Source organism: Colobus angolensis, unplaced genomic scaffold (assembly GCF_000951035.1).
Source record: "Colobus angolensis palliatus isolate OR3802 unplaced genomic scaffold, Cang.pa_1.0 Scaffold35, whole genome shotgun sequence".
NCBI classification, from domain to species: Eukaryota; Metazoa; Chordata; class Mammalia; order Primates; family Cercopithecidae; genus Colobus; species Colobus angolensis.
This window is the reverse complement of record NW_012116821.1, coordinates 11,471,282-11,486,642: the sequence shown is the minus strand read 5'-3', so window position 1 is coordinate 11,486,642 and position 15,361 is coordinate 11,471,282. Positions and strand designations below refer to the sequence as shown.

Genomic DNA, 15,361 nt, shown 5'->3' with positions numbered 1-15,361 from the left:
CTAGGAGAGTACATCCCCTACCAGAATAAGATAGAATACTGAAATGAGAAAATATTCAGAGAAATATGTTATCCAGTTTTACTAATGGAGGGACTGTGTTTTAGAGTAATGGGAAAGGAAGTGGAAAATGTAAGTAAGGTAAGATTATGACGGATTTCACCTACAACCTAAGCAGAATTGTAGATTTTTGAGACAAGGGACTAACAGGCTAAGATTTATTGAGAGAGAATGTGCAGGTATGGAAGATTATGTAGAGTAACAAGCAGTTTGGATGCTGAGATGCCACTGAAGAAGCTATTACACTTACCTTAGTAGAAGATAGTGTAAACTTTCCCTTTGCCTTCTGAAGATTCACTAAAAATTACTGACAAGAGGCAGATTAATAGGAGAAAAGACAAGTTTATTTCATCATAGTTTTACTGTGACACAGGAGCCTTCAGAATGAGGATCCAAAAATACAGGGGAAATTGTACATTTTTAGGCATGTGTCTAACAAAGTATGGACAGCTGTAAAGAAATATAATTGGACAAAAAGATTATGTATGATCTAATGCTAATAGACTGAGTAGGGAAGCCCAGCAAGGTCTGCCTGTCTAGATTTTTCTTGGCCTCTCTGAGCATGCATTCCTGCCTTCTGGGTATGAGCAGGACCTTCTCTGATTGGAGGTCTTATTGACCTAGAGTCAAACAAGGTAGGTCAGTTTTTGCACAGAAAGGTCAGGGTGGGGATGGAATTAGAGTAATATTTTTAGGTTTTGTGGCGGCTTTGGGGAAAAGGGGTTCTGGTTTCTATACCCTACGTTGGAGAAGAGGGATTCCAGTTTCTATGACTAGCCTTGCGGGGAGATGAGACTGAGAAACAGGAAGACTGGAGAAGGTCAGAGAAAAACTTTAGCTTCTAAAGTTTTCTTTTTTGTTGTATTGTTTTCTGAATCCCAGCAATAGTTAAGACCTGAAGTAGGGTCATAGCAATCCAATGAATTAGATGGGGCAGATGAAAGAGGAGAGATAGGAAGCAAAAATAAACAAGATTCCATAAATGGTTTGGGTAAAAGTAAGCATTGGAACCAGTGTAATTGGAAAAATGGAGAAACCTTTAATAAAAATTGGCAAGTTAAGGGGATAAGTTGATTTTTGGGGGAACAAATATAGTGAACTAATTTCTTACCTTTCAACAATCTTTCCCATCTGTGTAGCAGCTATTTTGGTATAATAGCAAAGACAGAATATTCTCTGTGAATCCTTGTCTTTTTCTTGCAAAGCCATTATAGTTTCTTATGAATATGTGTATATATATATTTTTTTGTGAAGTATTATGAAACTAAATTGCCTTTTGTACTAATTTGGGGAGGGGGACATATATGACAGATCTTTTTAAAGTATTCTTTCAGAATATCATGAAGAACAGCTAGAATTTATTGATTTGTAAGAGCTGGAATTTTACTTTAGATTTGGAAAAGCAGTTCACTTATGCCTATCAAAAATCTTAATAATGGAAAATTAAATTAAGAGAAAGTATACCAGCTTAATTGGGTTCACTAGGAACTATGCACCAACTTCTGGGAAAGTACACTAAGAGCTATGAGGAGATAAGTGATAGAGTTTTGTTTGTTTGGTTGGTTTTTTTTGAGACAGGGTCTTGCTCCGTTCCCCAGGCTAGAGTGCAGTGACACGATGTTGATCTTCGCTTGCTGCAACCTCCACCTCCCAGGTTCAACCGATTCTTCTGCCTCAGTATCCCAAGTAGCTGGGATTATAGGCAGGTGCCACCACGACCAGCTAATTTTTTGTATTTTTTAGTAGAGACAGGGTTTCGCCACGTTGGCCAGGCTTGTCTCAAACTCCTGACCTCAGGCAATCTGCCTGCCTCGGCCTCCCAACGTGCTGGGATTACTGGTGTGAGCTACCGCGCTTAGCCCAGTGATAGTTTTTGTTACCGAAACAAAACATGTGAACATATGATAGCTCTAATAAAAAATGCTGTTTCTTTGTTCTTGTAATTTCAGTAGTTGAACTGTGCTCCATTTCATCCATAAAAGAGAAATAATCTGTACTTTCTTGAGTGAAGAGGAAGAAAGGAAATGAAAGCAAAATAGCTATTTATAATTAGTGAAGAGAAAGCTTAGGAAAAAAATGAGAAGGTGCTTTAGAAATGTTAAAATAGCTTTAATAATAATACTGCGTTATTTTAAAGAATGTAGGCAGTTGTGATTTTTTTCCCCCAACATTTCATCAGAGAGCAGAAAAGGTGCTGCCAAATTGCAAACTTCCACATGAAGGATTTCACTCTGTCAGGTGACCTGCACTAGAAGCAGGTTAATAACCCTGTTTTCATGGGCTGTCTTGCTTTCACAATGAATGGTCTCGTTTTGCAATGAATTTTTTAAGTTTTGTTTTTATTTGTTCTATGTAATAATTTGGTTCCATGTAATTATTTAGTTGCCTTTAGAGTCATGAACTTGGAGAAGTGAAGATTTTCTGGTTCAGTATTTTTCTAAGTATGTTCATCATCTGTACTTAAAGAAGGGGCTCTGGGATCAATTAGGTCAGGAAACTGCTGAGTTAAACAAGATTCTTAGTTTCGTGGGAGTTGGGGAGGTGAGAACATTTCTGAGACTTTAATATGCTAACATGAGTCTCTCACAGAGAAACAACATACAGTGTTTTACAAACTTACTTGACCACGAAACCTTTTTCTCATGGTCTTGTTGTTACTCAGAATTCAAATCTTTTGAATTTACAAATAAACAGAAAAGATAGCAAATGGCTTATTCAAAGCAATATAGCAGTTTATTTAAAGAACTGGACTTGAACTAAGGATTTCTCCCATCATATGTTTTATTTCTGTTGCCCCAGCAATTCAGAAGAGTCTTTAAAAACTACATGATATTCTCAATTATTCCTGTAAAATGTACACAGAGGGATTTGAAAAAATAAAACTACTAATTGAATTATTTTTAGTGTATTTTGAATTGGCACATTGACTTTGATGAAAAGAGGATTGAAAGAGCCAAATAATATTTGAAACCAACGTTAACAATTTTGTAATTGGTGAACATTGTTATTTTTACAAAAAATCAGCTATCTTTCAAATATGAAATCTGGTTTCCTTTCAAATTATAAAAAACTCAAACAATGCAGTAATGTATATACCAGAAAACTTTTCTACCTTTCTAGAACAGGACTGGAGAAAATGACTCTTCAGTGTCTGTTGTTTCAGACCACATCTCTATATAATAAACATACATCTTTTAAAAACTTCAGCTGGACTCTGCATGTTCCTGTTACCTCAGTTACTCAGAAGGCTGAGGCTAGAAAATCTCAGAAGTTCAAGACCAGCTTGGGCAACATAGTGAGTCCCATATCAAAAATAAATAAACAAAATTAAAATTTTACATAGATAGCATTATGGTAGACACAGTTCTTTAACTCTTTTTTTTTTTTTTTTACTCAACAGTATTACATGCTTATCTTTCTACATTAGAACGTGTAGAACTAATAAAACTTCTCTTAATGGCTTAATAATGTTATGTGGTGCTATTATATTAATAATTTATTTAATCAGTTTCCCATTGATAGACATTCAGATAGATGTAATTTTTTACCAGTCAGTGCTGTGGTGTCTTTTTGAGCCTTTGTGTATGTCTGTAGTAGAATTATTAATTGTGGAATTGCTGGGACAAAGAATATGCACATTTAAATTTTTCTAAGTATTGCCAAATTGCCTTAAAAATTTTTTTCTCCCACTGCCAGTATTGCAAAAAGAAACTTTAAAATGGTATGTGTTTCACTGAACTTAAGACTTTATACTTTTGTAATGTATAACAGAGTATCTTTCTTTGTTAAAATTATAGAGATAGTTTATAAAGCAATAATAATTTTGATCTCTCTTTCTCTCCCCTACCCTCTTATGCTCTTTACAGAGCAAACTATTCATGGAAGGATTTAGAAGCCTAAAAGAAGGAGAACCAGTGGAATTCACATTTAAAAAATCTTCCAAAGGCCTTGAATCAATACGGGTAACAGGACCTGGTGGGATCCCCTGTTTAGGAAGTGAAAGAAGACCCAAAGGGAAGACACTACAGAAAAGAAAACCAAAGGGAGATAGGTAATCATTTTTACTTTGTTAATTTATCAGTTTATTGTATTTGGAAAGGATTTCTGAAAATGTTTTCATCTTACTGCATTTTATATTGTCTAGCCAAAGGAAACTACCATCATGTAGAATATATTAAATATCAGAAATATAGATTATCTTGCGATTTGAATTATCTACAGAATGTACTGAACTGAGCCTTCAGCACTAAGCACTGAATAGTCCCTTGACCACCTTTTCCACCAGACTGTTCTGAGACAACAGTTGAGGAGTTGAAGTTCCCAGTAGACAGAGGTGTCCCTTTTTACACCCAGAATTTGCCAACACCTCACCGCTTTTTTCAAATGAAAATGTACCTATTGTTTTGTCTGTGTTTAGAAGACAGCTCACATATAGAAAGTCCAAGTAATGTAAAAAAACCATAAAGTGGAAAAAATCACTTGAAATCCTAATTAGAGGTAGGAATTATAATATATATCGTATTTTGAAACTTGATTTTTTTCACCTAATAGTATATTATAGAATATTTCATATCAATTGTTATCACTTTATAAATTTTACTATATGAATGTACCAAAATATAAATAATAATATATTAATGGATATTTAAGTTACCTCTTGTATTTTGAATTGATCAATAATACCACTGTGGGAACTCTTAGATGTACATTTTTGAAAAATTGTCTGATTGTATCTTTTTTTTTTTTTTTTTTTTTAATTTTTTGAGACGGAGTCTCGCTCTGTCACCTAGGCTAGAGTGCAGTGGCGCACTCTCAGCTCACTGCAAGCTCCGCCTCCTGGGTTTATGCCATTCTCCTGCCTCAGCCTCCCAAGTAGCTGAGACTACAGGCGCCCGCCACCTCACCCGGCTAGTTTTTTTTTTTTTTTTGTATTTTTAGTAGAGACAGGGTTTTTCACCATGTTAGCCAGGATGGTCTCGATCTCCTGACCTTGTGATCCGCCTGCCTCGGCCTCCCAAAGTGCTGGGATTACAGGCTTGAGCCACCGCGCCCCGCCAGTCTGATTGTATCTTTAGGGTAAATACTTAATAGTGAAAAGTCTGGATCAAAAAAATATGTATTTTAAAAATTTCGATACCTATTTCTAAACTGCTCTCCAGAAATGATTAGTGGGCCGGTATGTAACACCTCTGAAAGTCAGACAGTTCATTGAATGTTGTTGTTTTTTAAACCTTTTCCAGTTACATAGGTTAGAGATGCAGCTCATTATTTGTTTGTTTTTACATTATTTGATTTTTTGGAGGTTGAATATATTTTATATGTTTTCATTTTTATTTTTTCTTCCAAGAATTGTATATTTCTTGTCCATTGACCATTTTCTGTTGAGATGTTCATTTGTTATTATTGATTTCTAAGTTCTCTTGATATATTTAGGATATGAATCTTTTTTCTCAAATAAAAAATAAGAATTTTTTTTAGCTTGTGAAATATATTTTAGCTTTAATGATAGTAGTTTTTTTTAAAAGCATTTTGAAGTTTTGAATTTTTTACAGACAAGTCTGTGACTCTCTCCTTGTTATCTGACTTTGATTGCTATCTCATTTTCCAAACTACAAAATTAAAAATACACTACATTCATTTATATTTTTAATATTGTTTTAGTTAATTTATATTTTACACTAAAGTGTCTCTTCTCTTTGTAATCTGATTTGCTCTTGAAGAAAGGACTGTAAAAGTCTAGCTTTTCTTTTCTCTCCAAATTGGTAACCAGTTATCTCTGTAGCACTTGTTGCCTATTTCATATTTTCCTGTTGGTTTGAAAATCAGTGAGACAATAAATTTTTTCATTGACATTTTTAGGAGCTCATTTTGTACAAAAGGAAGTCCATGAATATGTTAGCTATTAAAGTGGTTTTCTGCTCCCATGGAGATAATACCTGTATACATACTTAAATATGTACAAGTAAAGCAAAGTAAAATAAAACAGTCCTTTATTTTTTGATGTCTTTAAATAAAATCTTTAACAAAGTAGTTCTAGAATGCTTTACTTTCCAATTCTGAGTTAGAATCAGTATGAGAGGGAGAATAGTGGAGGTTGAGATTTGAAGCGTAAGATAGCAGGACATTTTTTCATATTGGATCTTGTCAACCATTGTGAGGACTTTGATCCTAGAGAAAATAGGAAGTCATTGGGAAATTTTAGGTCGAAAAGTAACATGATCTGATTTACTCAGAGTATCATTCTGGCAACTGTGATGACAACACAGTGTGGAGAGGCAAGGATAGAAGCTGAAAGACCAGTAAAGAAGCAGTTCCAATAATACAGAAAAGAGATAGTGGTGGTTTGGACAAGGGTAGTAGCAGTAGAAGTGGTGAATGAAAATTCCGGTATGTTTTGAAGGAAGAGACCATGTAATTTACTGATGGATTGATTAGATGTGGACTATCAGAGGAGAAGAATCTAGGGTGACTCCAAGGTTTTTTGACCTATTCAACAGGAAAGATGGAGATTTATCAAGATGGGAAACCTATAGAAGGAGCAGGAAATCAAAAGTATAGTTTCAGACATTTAATTAGAGATACATAATGCACATCCAAGTGAAAATGTATATTAGGCAGATGGATGCACTATATAGAGTCCCAGCACTGGAGTTAAAAAATTGACAACATTTAGCAAAAAGATGATATTTACAGCCACAAGAGGAAATAAGATCACCATCACAGTGAGTATACACAGGCAAGAAGAGGACTAAGCCCTGGGGCACTCTAGCATTTAAGAGTCAAGAAGAGGGAGGAACAGCAAAGAGCACTAAGTAAGAAGGTGAGAAATAGGAGGGAAATCAAGATAGAATATTGTCCCAGAAGTCAGGGAAAGAAAATATTTCAAGAAAGGGTATCAGGTGTGTTAAATGGTGCTGATGGTGAAATGATCAAGTAAGAAGATAACCATTGAAACTTGACCACTTGGCAACATGAAAGTCATTATTGAGGTCTGAAGTTGACAAGAACGGGCTCAATGGACTGGTGGGGGTGGAAGCCTTCGTGGGTTGTATTCAATACAGAGAATGAAAACAGAGGAAGCAGAGACAGCAAGTACATACAATCTTTTGAGAAGTGTTTCTATAATAAATGAGAGGAGAGAAACAAAGCAGTAGCTAAATGGAAGAATTTATAACATGTTTATATGTTCATAGGAATGGTCTAGTGCAAAGGAAAGATTGAACATGCAGGAGAGAGGAGAACAATTACTGGAGTGATTTCCTTGAGTGGGTGACAGTATTGGGATTTAAAGCACAACTGGAGGAGCTGGTCATGTGATAACAGAAAGTTCATTCTTATAAACCTGGAGGAAAGGCATAGCTTATGGACACAGATGCAGGTGGTAGATAGATATAAAGGTAGGATAAGGCGATATTTCTCTTTTTTATGCTGTTGTTTTTTTTAATTTAAAGCACAGTCATCAACTGAGAGTAATGGTAGAAGAGTAGGTTTGGAAATTTAACAAGAAAGACGTATAAAATAGAAGAATTAACATACTATAGAAAAGAGGTAGAATTTCAGGCTGTGCCAAAGACTCACATAAGAATAGTGGGCATGAAGATTGTGTTCTTTCTCCAGCCATTGTTGACTTCATGGCTATAGCTGTGAAATAGTCATTAAAATGATTTAACTAGAGTTGGGGTTTTTCCTAGTTGAGAATGACAAAGGGCACTGGAGATGTATACAGAGCAGCAAATGTAATGATGGATGATAGAATATAAATGGTATAAAGAGTGAAGACATTGAAAAGGTCATAAGTAAGCACATGGGGTGTGGGTTGCAGTAGAGTCAAAGAATTGTAGTTGAGTTACTGATCTGGCAAGGTACGAGGTGGTGGTGGTCAGAAGTGAATAACTGCTCCAACCGCTTACTCTTACTGTGTGTCTTATTGTGATTAAAGCTTTGATACACTTAGTATCTAATAATTTCCAACTTTCTGTTAAGCTAAGGGTGTCCATAATTTTTGTCAAAAGGATTAGCAATTCCAATTTTCCATGTGCTGCTTGTGTTTACAAAATGATGTAGAGGCAACGTACAGTACAATATTCCATAAACATAGAGACTCCTGCATAGAGACTGACATCATGAAAAAACAAGATTTGACAGTGTGGTAACAAGAAATGGATCTTTGTCAGCTGATGGCTGGAACAGTTACCAAAGCATGATTTGCTCCCTAAATGTTTAAAAAACTTCGAAGATCTTTGATAACTTTCTTGATTTATTTCATGGTTATTTCCTGAGACAATTTTAGTAATGAGAATAAAATTGTGCTTTGATCCAGATTTTATGTTTATTAGTACAATTATGTGAAGCAGCCTTAAAAATCTTATAAAATATTCTGATTCTCTAGTTACTTCCTATTGCTATTTTTTCTTGATAAGATAATGTATTATACTTCAAAGAACAGGCTCTTGAATTAATTTCTTCTTTCTTTCTTTCTTTTTTTTCTTGAGACAGAGGTTTGCTCTTGTCACCCAGTCTGGAGTGCAGTGGTATGATCTAGGCTGACTGCAACCTCTGCCTCCTGGGTTCAAGCAATTCTCCTGCCTCAGCCTCCCAAGTAGCTAGGACTACAGGTGTGCACCACTATGCCTGGCTAATTTTGTGTTTTTAATAGAGATGGGTTTTTACCATGTTGGCCAGGCTGGTCTCGAATCCCTGACCTCAGGTGATTCGCCCGCCTCAACCTCCCAAAGCGCTTGGATTACAGGTGTGAACTACTGCACCCTGCCTCTTGGATTAACTTCTGTTACACTGTTTTTTCCCTGATACTTCCTGTGATTATTTTTATTTCCTTCTACTTTATTTTATTTTTGACTTTTATTACGAAAATTTTTAGAATACAAAAAGGTAGGAAAAATGGTATGGCCACCAAATGTGTATGCCCACCTTATATATAAGTGGCTTCTTTTCCCTTTTTTAATAAGCATTTTGTGGGGAGATATTTTAAGACTATGTAAATATCCCACTCACCATCAAACTTAAATTTTCATTATTAGTCTGAACCATGGATTTCTGCATTTTTCTGAAAGTTATAATCTGTAACCATCATTATTTATTTTACTGCTCAAATTTCCCAGATGTGACCAGTAGGAGCCCCTTCAGGCTGGTTTCTGTGTCCTTTTGATGGGTCCTCATCATTTTTTGAGTACTTTCTTACTGGTATAAGATACTTTCATACTGACCTTATAGCTACAAAATATTTGAAATAATGAATTAAATAATTGATTTGGTCTGCTGATGTACCAAAAAGCTAGAATTCCAGTTAATTTACATTAAATTTGGAAGTAAGCATTGGTATATTTCTGTATATAAATATGTACATAATATTAAATTGTCATATAGTAAAATTGACTTTTTTCTGTTTTTGTTGTTGTTCTTTTTTATTGTTTTTTTTTGAGACGGAGTCTGGCTCTGTCGCCCAGGCTGGAGTGCAGTGGTGCAATCTCGGCTCACTGCAAGCTCTGCCTCCCGGGTTCGTGCCATTCTGCTGCCTCAGCCTCCTGAGTAGCCAGGACCACAGGCACCCGCCACCACGCTTGGCTAATTTTTTGTGTTTTTTTAGTGGAGACTGGGTTTCACCATGTTAGCCAGGATGGTCTCGATCTCCTGACCTCGTAATCCACCCACCTCAGCCTCCCCAAGTGAAAATTCACTTTTTTTCTTTTGGCATTCAGTTAGATGAATTTTAACACACATATACATCCCTGTAGTCAGTACCATAATCCAAATTCAGAAGGTTTATTGCCCCAAAAAAACTCCCTCTAATCTATAATGGTGACCCCTTCCCCACGTATAACCCCTGGCAGCCACTGACCTATTCTTTCACTGTAGTTTTGTGTTTTTGTGAATGACATGTAAGTGGAGTCATACAGTGTGTAACCTTTTGAAATTGCATTTTTTCACTCAGCATAATATCTTTGAAATTCATCCAAGCTGTTGAGTGTATCAGTAGTTCACTTTTTTGCTGAATAGTATTCCATTTTATAGCTATAACACTGTTTACTTATTCATCTATTGAAGGACATTTGAGTGGTATCCAGTTGTGACCATTTTGAACAGAACAGCCATAAACATTTATGCACAGGTGTGTGAAGATTTGTTTTCAGTTTTGGAGTGGGATTGCTGCATAAGGTCATATATGTATGTTTAACTTTATAAAAAACTGCCAAATTGTTTTCCAGAATAATTATTTTCTTTTGCATTCCCACCACCGGTATGTGAGAGTTCCAGTTGCCTGCCATCTTTGCCAGCATTTGGTATTGCCAGTTTTTAAAAATTTTGGCCCTGTGTGGTGGCTCACGCCTTTAACACCAGCACTTTGGGAGGCCAAGGCCAGTGAACTGCTTGAACCCAGAAGTTTGAACCCAGCCTGGGCAACATGGAGAAACCCTGTCACTGTAAAAAGTAAAAAAATTAGCTGGGTATGGTGGTGCACCCCTGTAGTCCCAGCTACTTGTACTGAGATGGGAGGATCAGTTGAGCCTGAGAGGTCAAAGATGCAGTGGGCCATGATCAGGCTACTGCACTCTAGCCAGGGTGAAAGCAAGACCCTGTCTCAAAAAAAAAAAAAAAAAAATTTTTTTTAAAACATTCTGTTAGGTGTGTGGTGATACCTCATCATGGTTTTAATTTTCATTTCCCTGATAGCTACTGATATTAAGCATCTTTATATTTATTTTTGTGTCATCCTCATAATACTCTCTGACAAACTGTTTCTTCGTATCTTTTGCCCATTTTTTGGTGGGTTGTGTGTTCTCTTATTGTACTTTAAAACTCTTTGTATATATTGTGGATACAAAGTTTTTTTGCCAGATACATGATTTGCAGATGTTTTCTCCCCATCTGTGGCTTGTCGTTTCAATCTCTTAAATATCTTTTATAGAACAAAAGTCTTTGAAGACGATTTATCAATCTTTACATTTGCTGTTTACATCAATGATCCATTTAGAGTTAGTTTTTATATAAAGTGTAAGGCCTAGGTAGAGGTTCATTTCTGCCATGTGTAATATGAATTGTTCACACATCATTTATTGAAAAGAATATCCTTTTTCTTGAAATATTTTTAGATTAGAAAGTTTAGTTTCTGTCATTTTTGGTTAAAAATTGAAATTTCGAAGTTTTGATTACATGGAATTAATATGTTTAACAAATTCCAAATATGATTTCATCACTTGAGAAATTATTTGTTCAATTCTAATATTTGTATATAAGGTAGAATCATGTTTTGTGAAGACTTACTCCCTGTGGCAAAAAAATGTAAAATAATTTTGAAGATTCCACTTTAATTATTAGTAGACTGTTTATAAAAGGAAATGGGATTATTTTATTCTCTCTTAAAATTCTGCTCAATTTAGTGTCCACTTACTACTGTCTAGTTACTCAAGGTAGTAAATATTGTGTTATTTTAAATCCTCCACATTTGAAAAGTTGTCTTAACATTTCAAATGAAATAATTTAAGATTTATTTTTTCTATTTAGTTTTTCTTATGTTCATTACAAAAAGAGTAAAGAAACTTAACAACTCTATACAGCTCTCTTTATAATAAAGTGAAGATTGTTAAATAAAAAATTAAGAAACATTATATTTCTTCTATAAAACTAGCCTATACTTGGGACCTTTTGTTCTCTTTACAAACACAATTTACTATGAAGAAAAAGAAGTGAGTGACTTCCAACATAATGAAATTGTGGGTGAGGGTGGTAGAATTATTTTCTTTGCCACAGTTGATTTCTATTATTTATATGAAATAATCATGTCAGCCTGTAGTACAGAATTAAGTATATAATTTTAGTTTATATTAACAGATATGTTAAATATGTAAAAAGGATTTAGACTAAAATGACTGGTCTGGAAATCTTTTTTATATATAGTTTAAATGTTTATACTCCTTAATACTTGGTGAATAAAAATGTGTATAGTTTTAAAGAACACAAAGTACATGGATATGTAGTGTGTATATTGGGTGTATACCTATAGCTTTATTTTTTAACTGTTTATGGTTTCTTTTTTTACCTCCTTTTTTAATTCCAATTTTTTTAGTGTAGTGACTGTCTTTTGTGTTCTTCTTAACCTTCTACATATTTTGAACCAACCACATATTCCAAGAAGTGTTATTCATAATAATGTTGACTTGAGTTTTAAAAATAACTTAGAAAATAATATAAACATTCTACTGCTTTTATTTCATTTTGTTCAATATTTAGTTTTTATAACTACATTAGTATGAGTAAGCTTTTTGATTTTCTACATGAGTTAAAGTGGTAATATATTTTGTTTAGAAAGAAGGCTAATAGACTGTTAAAAGAAAAAGGTGTTTGATGTTACTACTTTTGGCTTGGAAGCATGGAGAATTTCTTTACTTTGATCATATTAGAAGAATTCGTTAATTTATCATTTTTAAGATGCTCCTTATTTAGATTTAAAAATTGATTGTGAAATTTAACATTCCTTGTAATCAGTACTAAAATGGTACATCATGGTGTATTTATCATTTATGATCAGAAAGACCAAGGTGAACAGAAACAGAAACCAATTATGTCTAATTTATTCTTAGCTCACGAGTTAACTTGCCTTTTTTTAAAAAAAAGTGGAGATGTGTGGTAGTAAAGTTATTTTTGCAGAGCCATAATTTTGTGGCCTTAAATTCTTTAAATTTGCAAGAAAGTTTTAGTAGCCATGAAGTTTTTGTTTTGGGGATTAAGAAAATCAGTATAGGCTTCCTTATTGAGGTGCTGTAAATTCATATTTGTTTATTAAACAGAAAAATATTTATTTATTGTCCTCATTCAGTTTTAGGGCAAATAAGCTGAAAACTAACTGGTGGTAATTCTGCCCCACTCCCACCCACCTCTACAGCAATATAACCTCTTCCACTCATTATCTCAGTGGTATAATTTGACATTTTTCCAGGTACTTTATGCTTGGGAAATCTAGTATTATATTTTTGAAATCTCCATAGCATTCCTGAAAACAGAAAAACACCGATATTTAGGTTTATGGTGTCATTTTATTAAAGAATATCTGTTTTACTTTAAAAATTATGTCAGTTATTTTACTTTTTATATGTATTATATCCCAGATTCTGTTCCCAAAATAAAAATAAAAATGCTTTTTAGATGATAGAGATGTTTGAAATATAGATCAACAAATTCTAATAAATAACTGTTTCACCCTGATACTTGTGTGATTAGATTTAGGAATTTGCTGTTTAGTAGGTTCCTATTGTGGCAGAGAAATCTTTCAGGCATGAATTGATAGTCCAGATCCTTTGAGGTCTGTCTATTCTGACCTATGACCCCTATTCTTACAAGGTCAACATCTGAGGGCAGGAGATTAAGGCAGTTTAAAGACTGGAATGGCAAATGGAATGGAAAAATTAGCCAGCACATTTTGGGTGCAAAACATCAAAGTCATCAAACAGTTTGCTTATTTTAAACCTGGCTTATGGTTATAACAAGCTAATTTTATTGTGTTTGTTGGAATCAGAAAAGTTTAATAACTATAATTTACTTCAAGGTACTATTTATATAGTAATAAATTTTAGCTGCATAATACAAATTAAGTTCACATAGCTTACCTTCAAAATATCGGGAAATGTGAAAATAGTTTGTCACAATATCAGTACATTTTAGTCTTGTGTGTGTTTGTATGCTTAATTTAAATTTAAATTGGGAAAATATTTACTTCAGCTTTTACTATGAAATATTTAATTTATCAACACTGTTGCATAAAATATATACATATGGTAATATGAAGTGACTGAGGATTTAGTTGTAATTATACAATGTTGACTTTTGGGAAAAAAGTAGTTTTAAAAGATGGAGGTAGAAAGTCAAGGAAGGTAAATTGATTAGGCAGAGACAATTCATTCGTTTTTCTCCTTTGCCTTTTTGAGACTGCTCTTTTAAATTTTGTCTTTCCCCTTTAAAATGTTCCTTATGTCTTTTAGTTGTGTGCCTTTTTTCATTGTAATTCCAAACTATAGATCAGTAGATATCCCTTCTTAGTTTCTCTATTTTGATCCCTGTAAGAAATTCCCCACAACTCTTTATTTTACATTTGTTTGTATCCTGGACAGCTGTGAATTTGCATCTTGTACTTCCTTCTAATGACTGGCAAAGGCTCGAGTTGAATAACTGAACTATTGCATCCAAATTTTCAGCTATCCATATGGTGACTAAGGAAATTAGTAAAACCGATAGAATACCCAAGTCTTCTTAATTCTTCTGTATTTTTAATTCTATCCCAAGTTTCTTTATTATAGCCTAATTTTAGGATGGTTATCCAAGTCCTTTCTTCTTGTGATTATTTGGCCAGGGATCTCTTAATGAGGCAATTATAGTTGTTTCCTTCATTCACATTATCTTAGCAGATACTCTCCCTGCTGTGACCTCTGTTCAGACCCGGCAGACAATGTGCCATTCTCATCACCCTCTGCCAGACATTGTGTGGAGCTGAGCTTCATTTGGCGCTGCATAGGTCTCCCAAGATGCCTTATTGGAATGGTCAGAAGCCAAGTGGCAAATAATCAGAATTTTAGGTTGATTTTCTGATTGCTGTTGTAGTCTCAGCGTAATAAATAATAAAATAATGCCTACTGAAGAAAAGTTCCAGAAGCAAGTCTAATAATACTTCAAGTAGAAATTATGGATTTAAGAAGTAACTTAGCTTTCTTCCTTTAGACTGTGGCCTTGGTGAAGTCAGATTATTTATTTATTGTATGATTTCAGTACAAAGGTATTGTGATAATTTGGTAGTACTTTAGAAATTTGATATCCGTTCTAAAAAGGAAATTAATTTAGCCTCTAATATTAAGTATGTAGATGTTTAAATGAACATTATGACATTGTTCAGAGTATCACTTGTGAATTTTAATGTCACTTAAATTTTAAAAATTATGCTTAAATATCTTAAATTTGAACATAAATTATCATGATTTATATCTGCTAACTATGACATCCAATCTGTTCCTGTGTGAACAGAATAAGAGCTGATCAAGATGAAGACTGATTAACAGAAAATTTTGTTACTTGCACTGCTGAATCCTTCCACTGAAATACTAGTTCTGCATCCCAAACCCAAGTAACAATCTAGGGGAATCACAAAGTTTTCAGCAGTCTCCAGCTAGACTTTTTAAATTCTACATAATGAGGATATGCAAGTCAGATTCTGGTCTGATAAATTTGAAGAGCTTATGTAAAGATTCTTCCAAATTCACATTGGAATTTAAATTTTTGAAATTTGGTTAAAATAACATATTAA

At 34.1% G+C, this 15,361-nt stretch overlaps 1 protein-coding gene across 2 annotated transcripts in view; it reads left to right on the top strand.

The window, feature by feature from the left end:
• The window catches only part of LIN28B (lin-28 homolog B (C. elegans)), a 136,916-nt gene that overhangs the window by 79,206 nt on the left and 42,349 nt on the right, over nucleotides 1–15,361 (top strand). For both annotated transcript variants that reach the window (XM_011952876.1, XM_011952875.1), the window contains one exon: nucleotides 3,924–4,108. In XM_011952876.1, coding sequence (XP_011808266.1) covers nucleotides 3,924–4,108 — 185 coding nt within the window. The remainder of the gene's footprint in view (nucleotides 1–3,923; nucleotides 4,109–15,361) is intronic.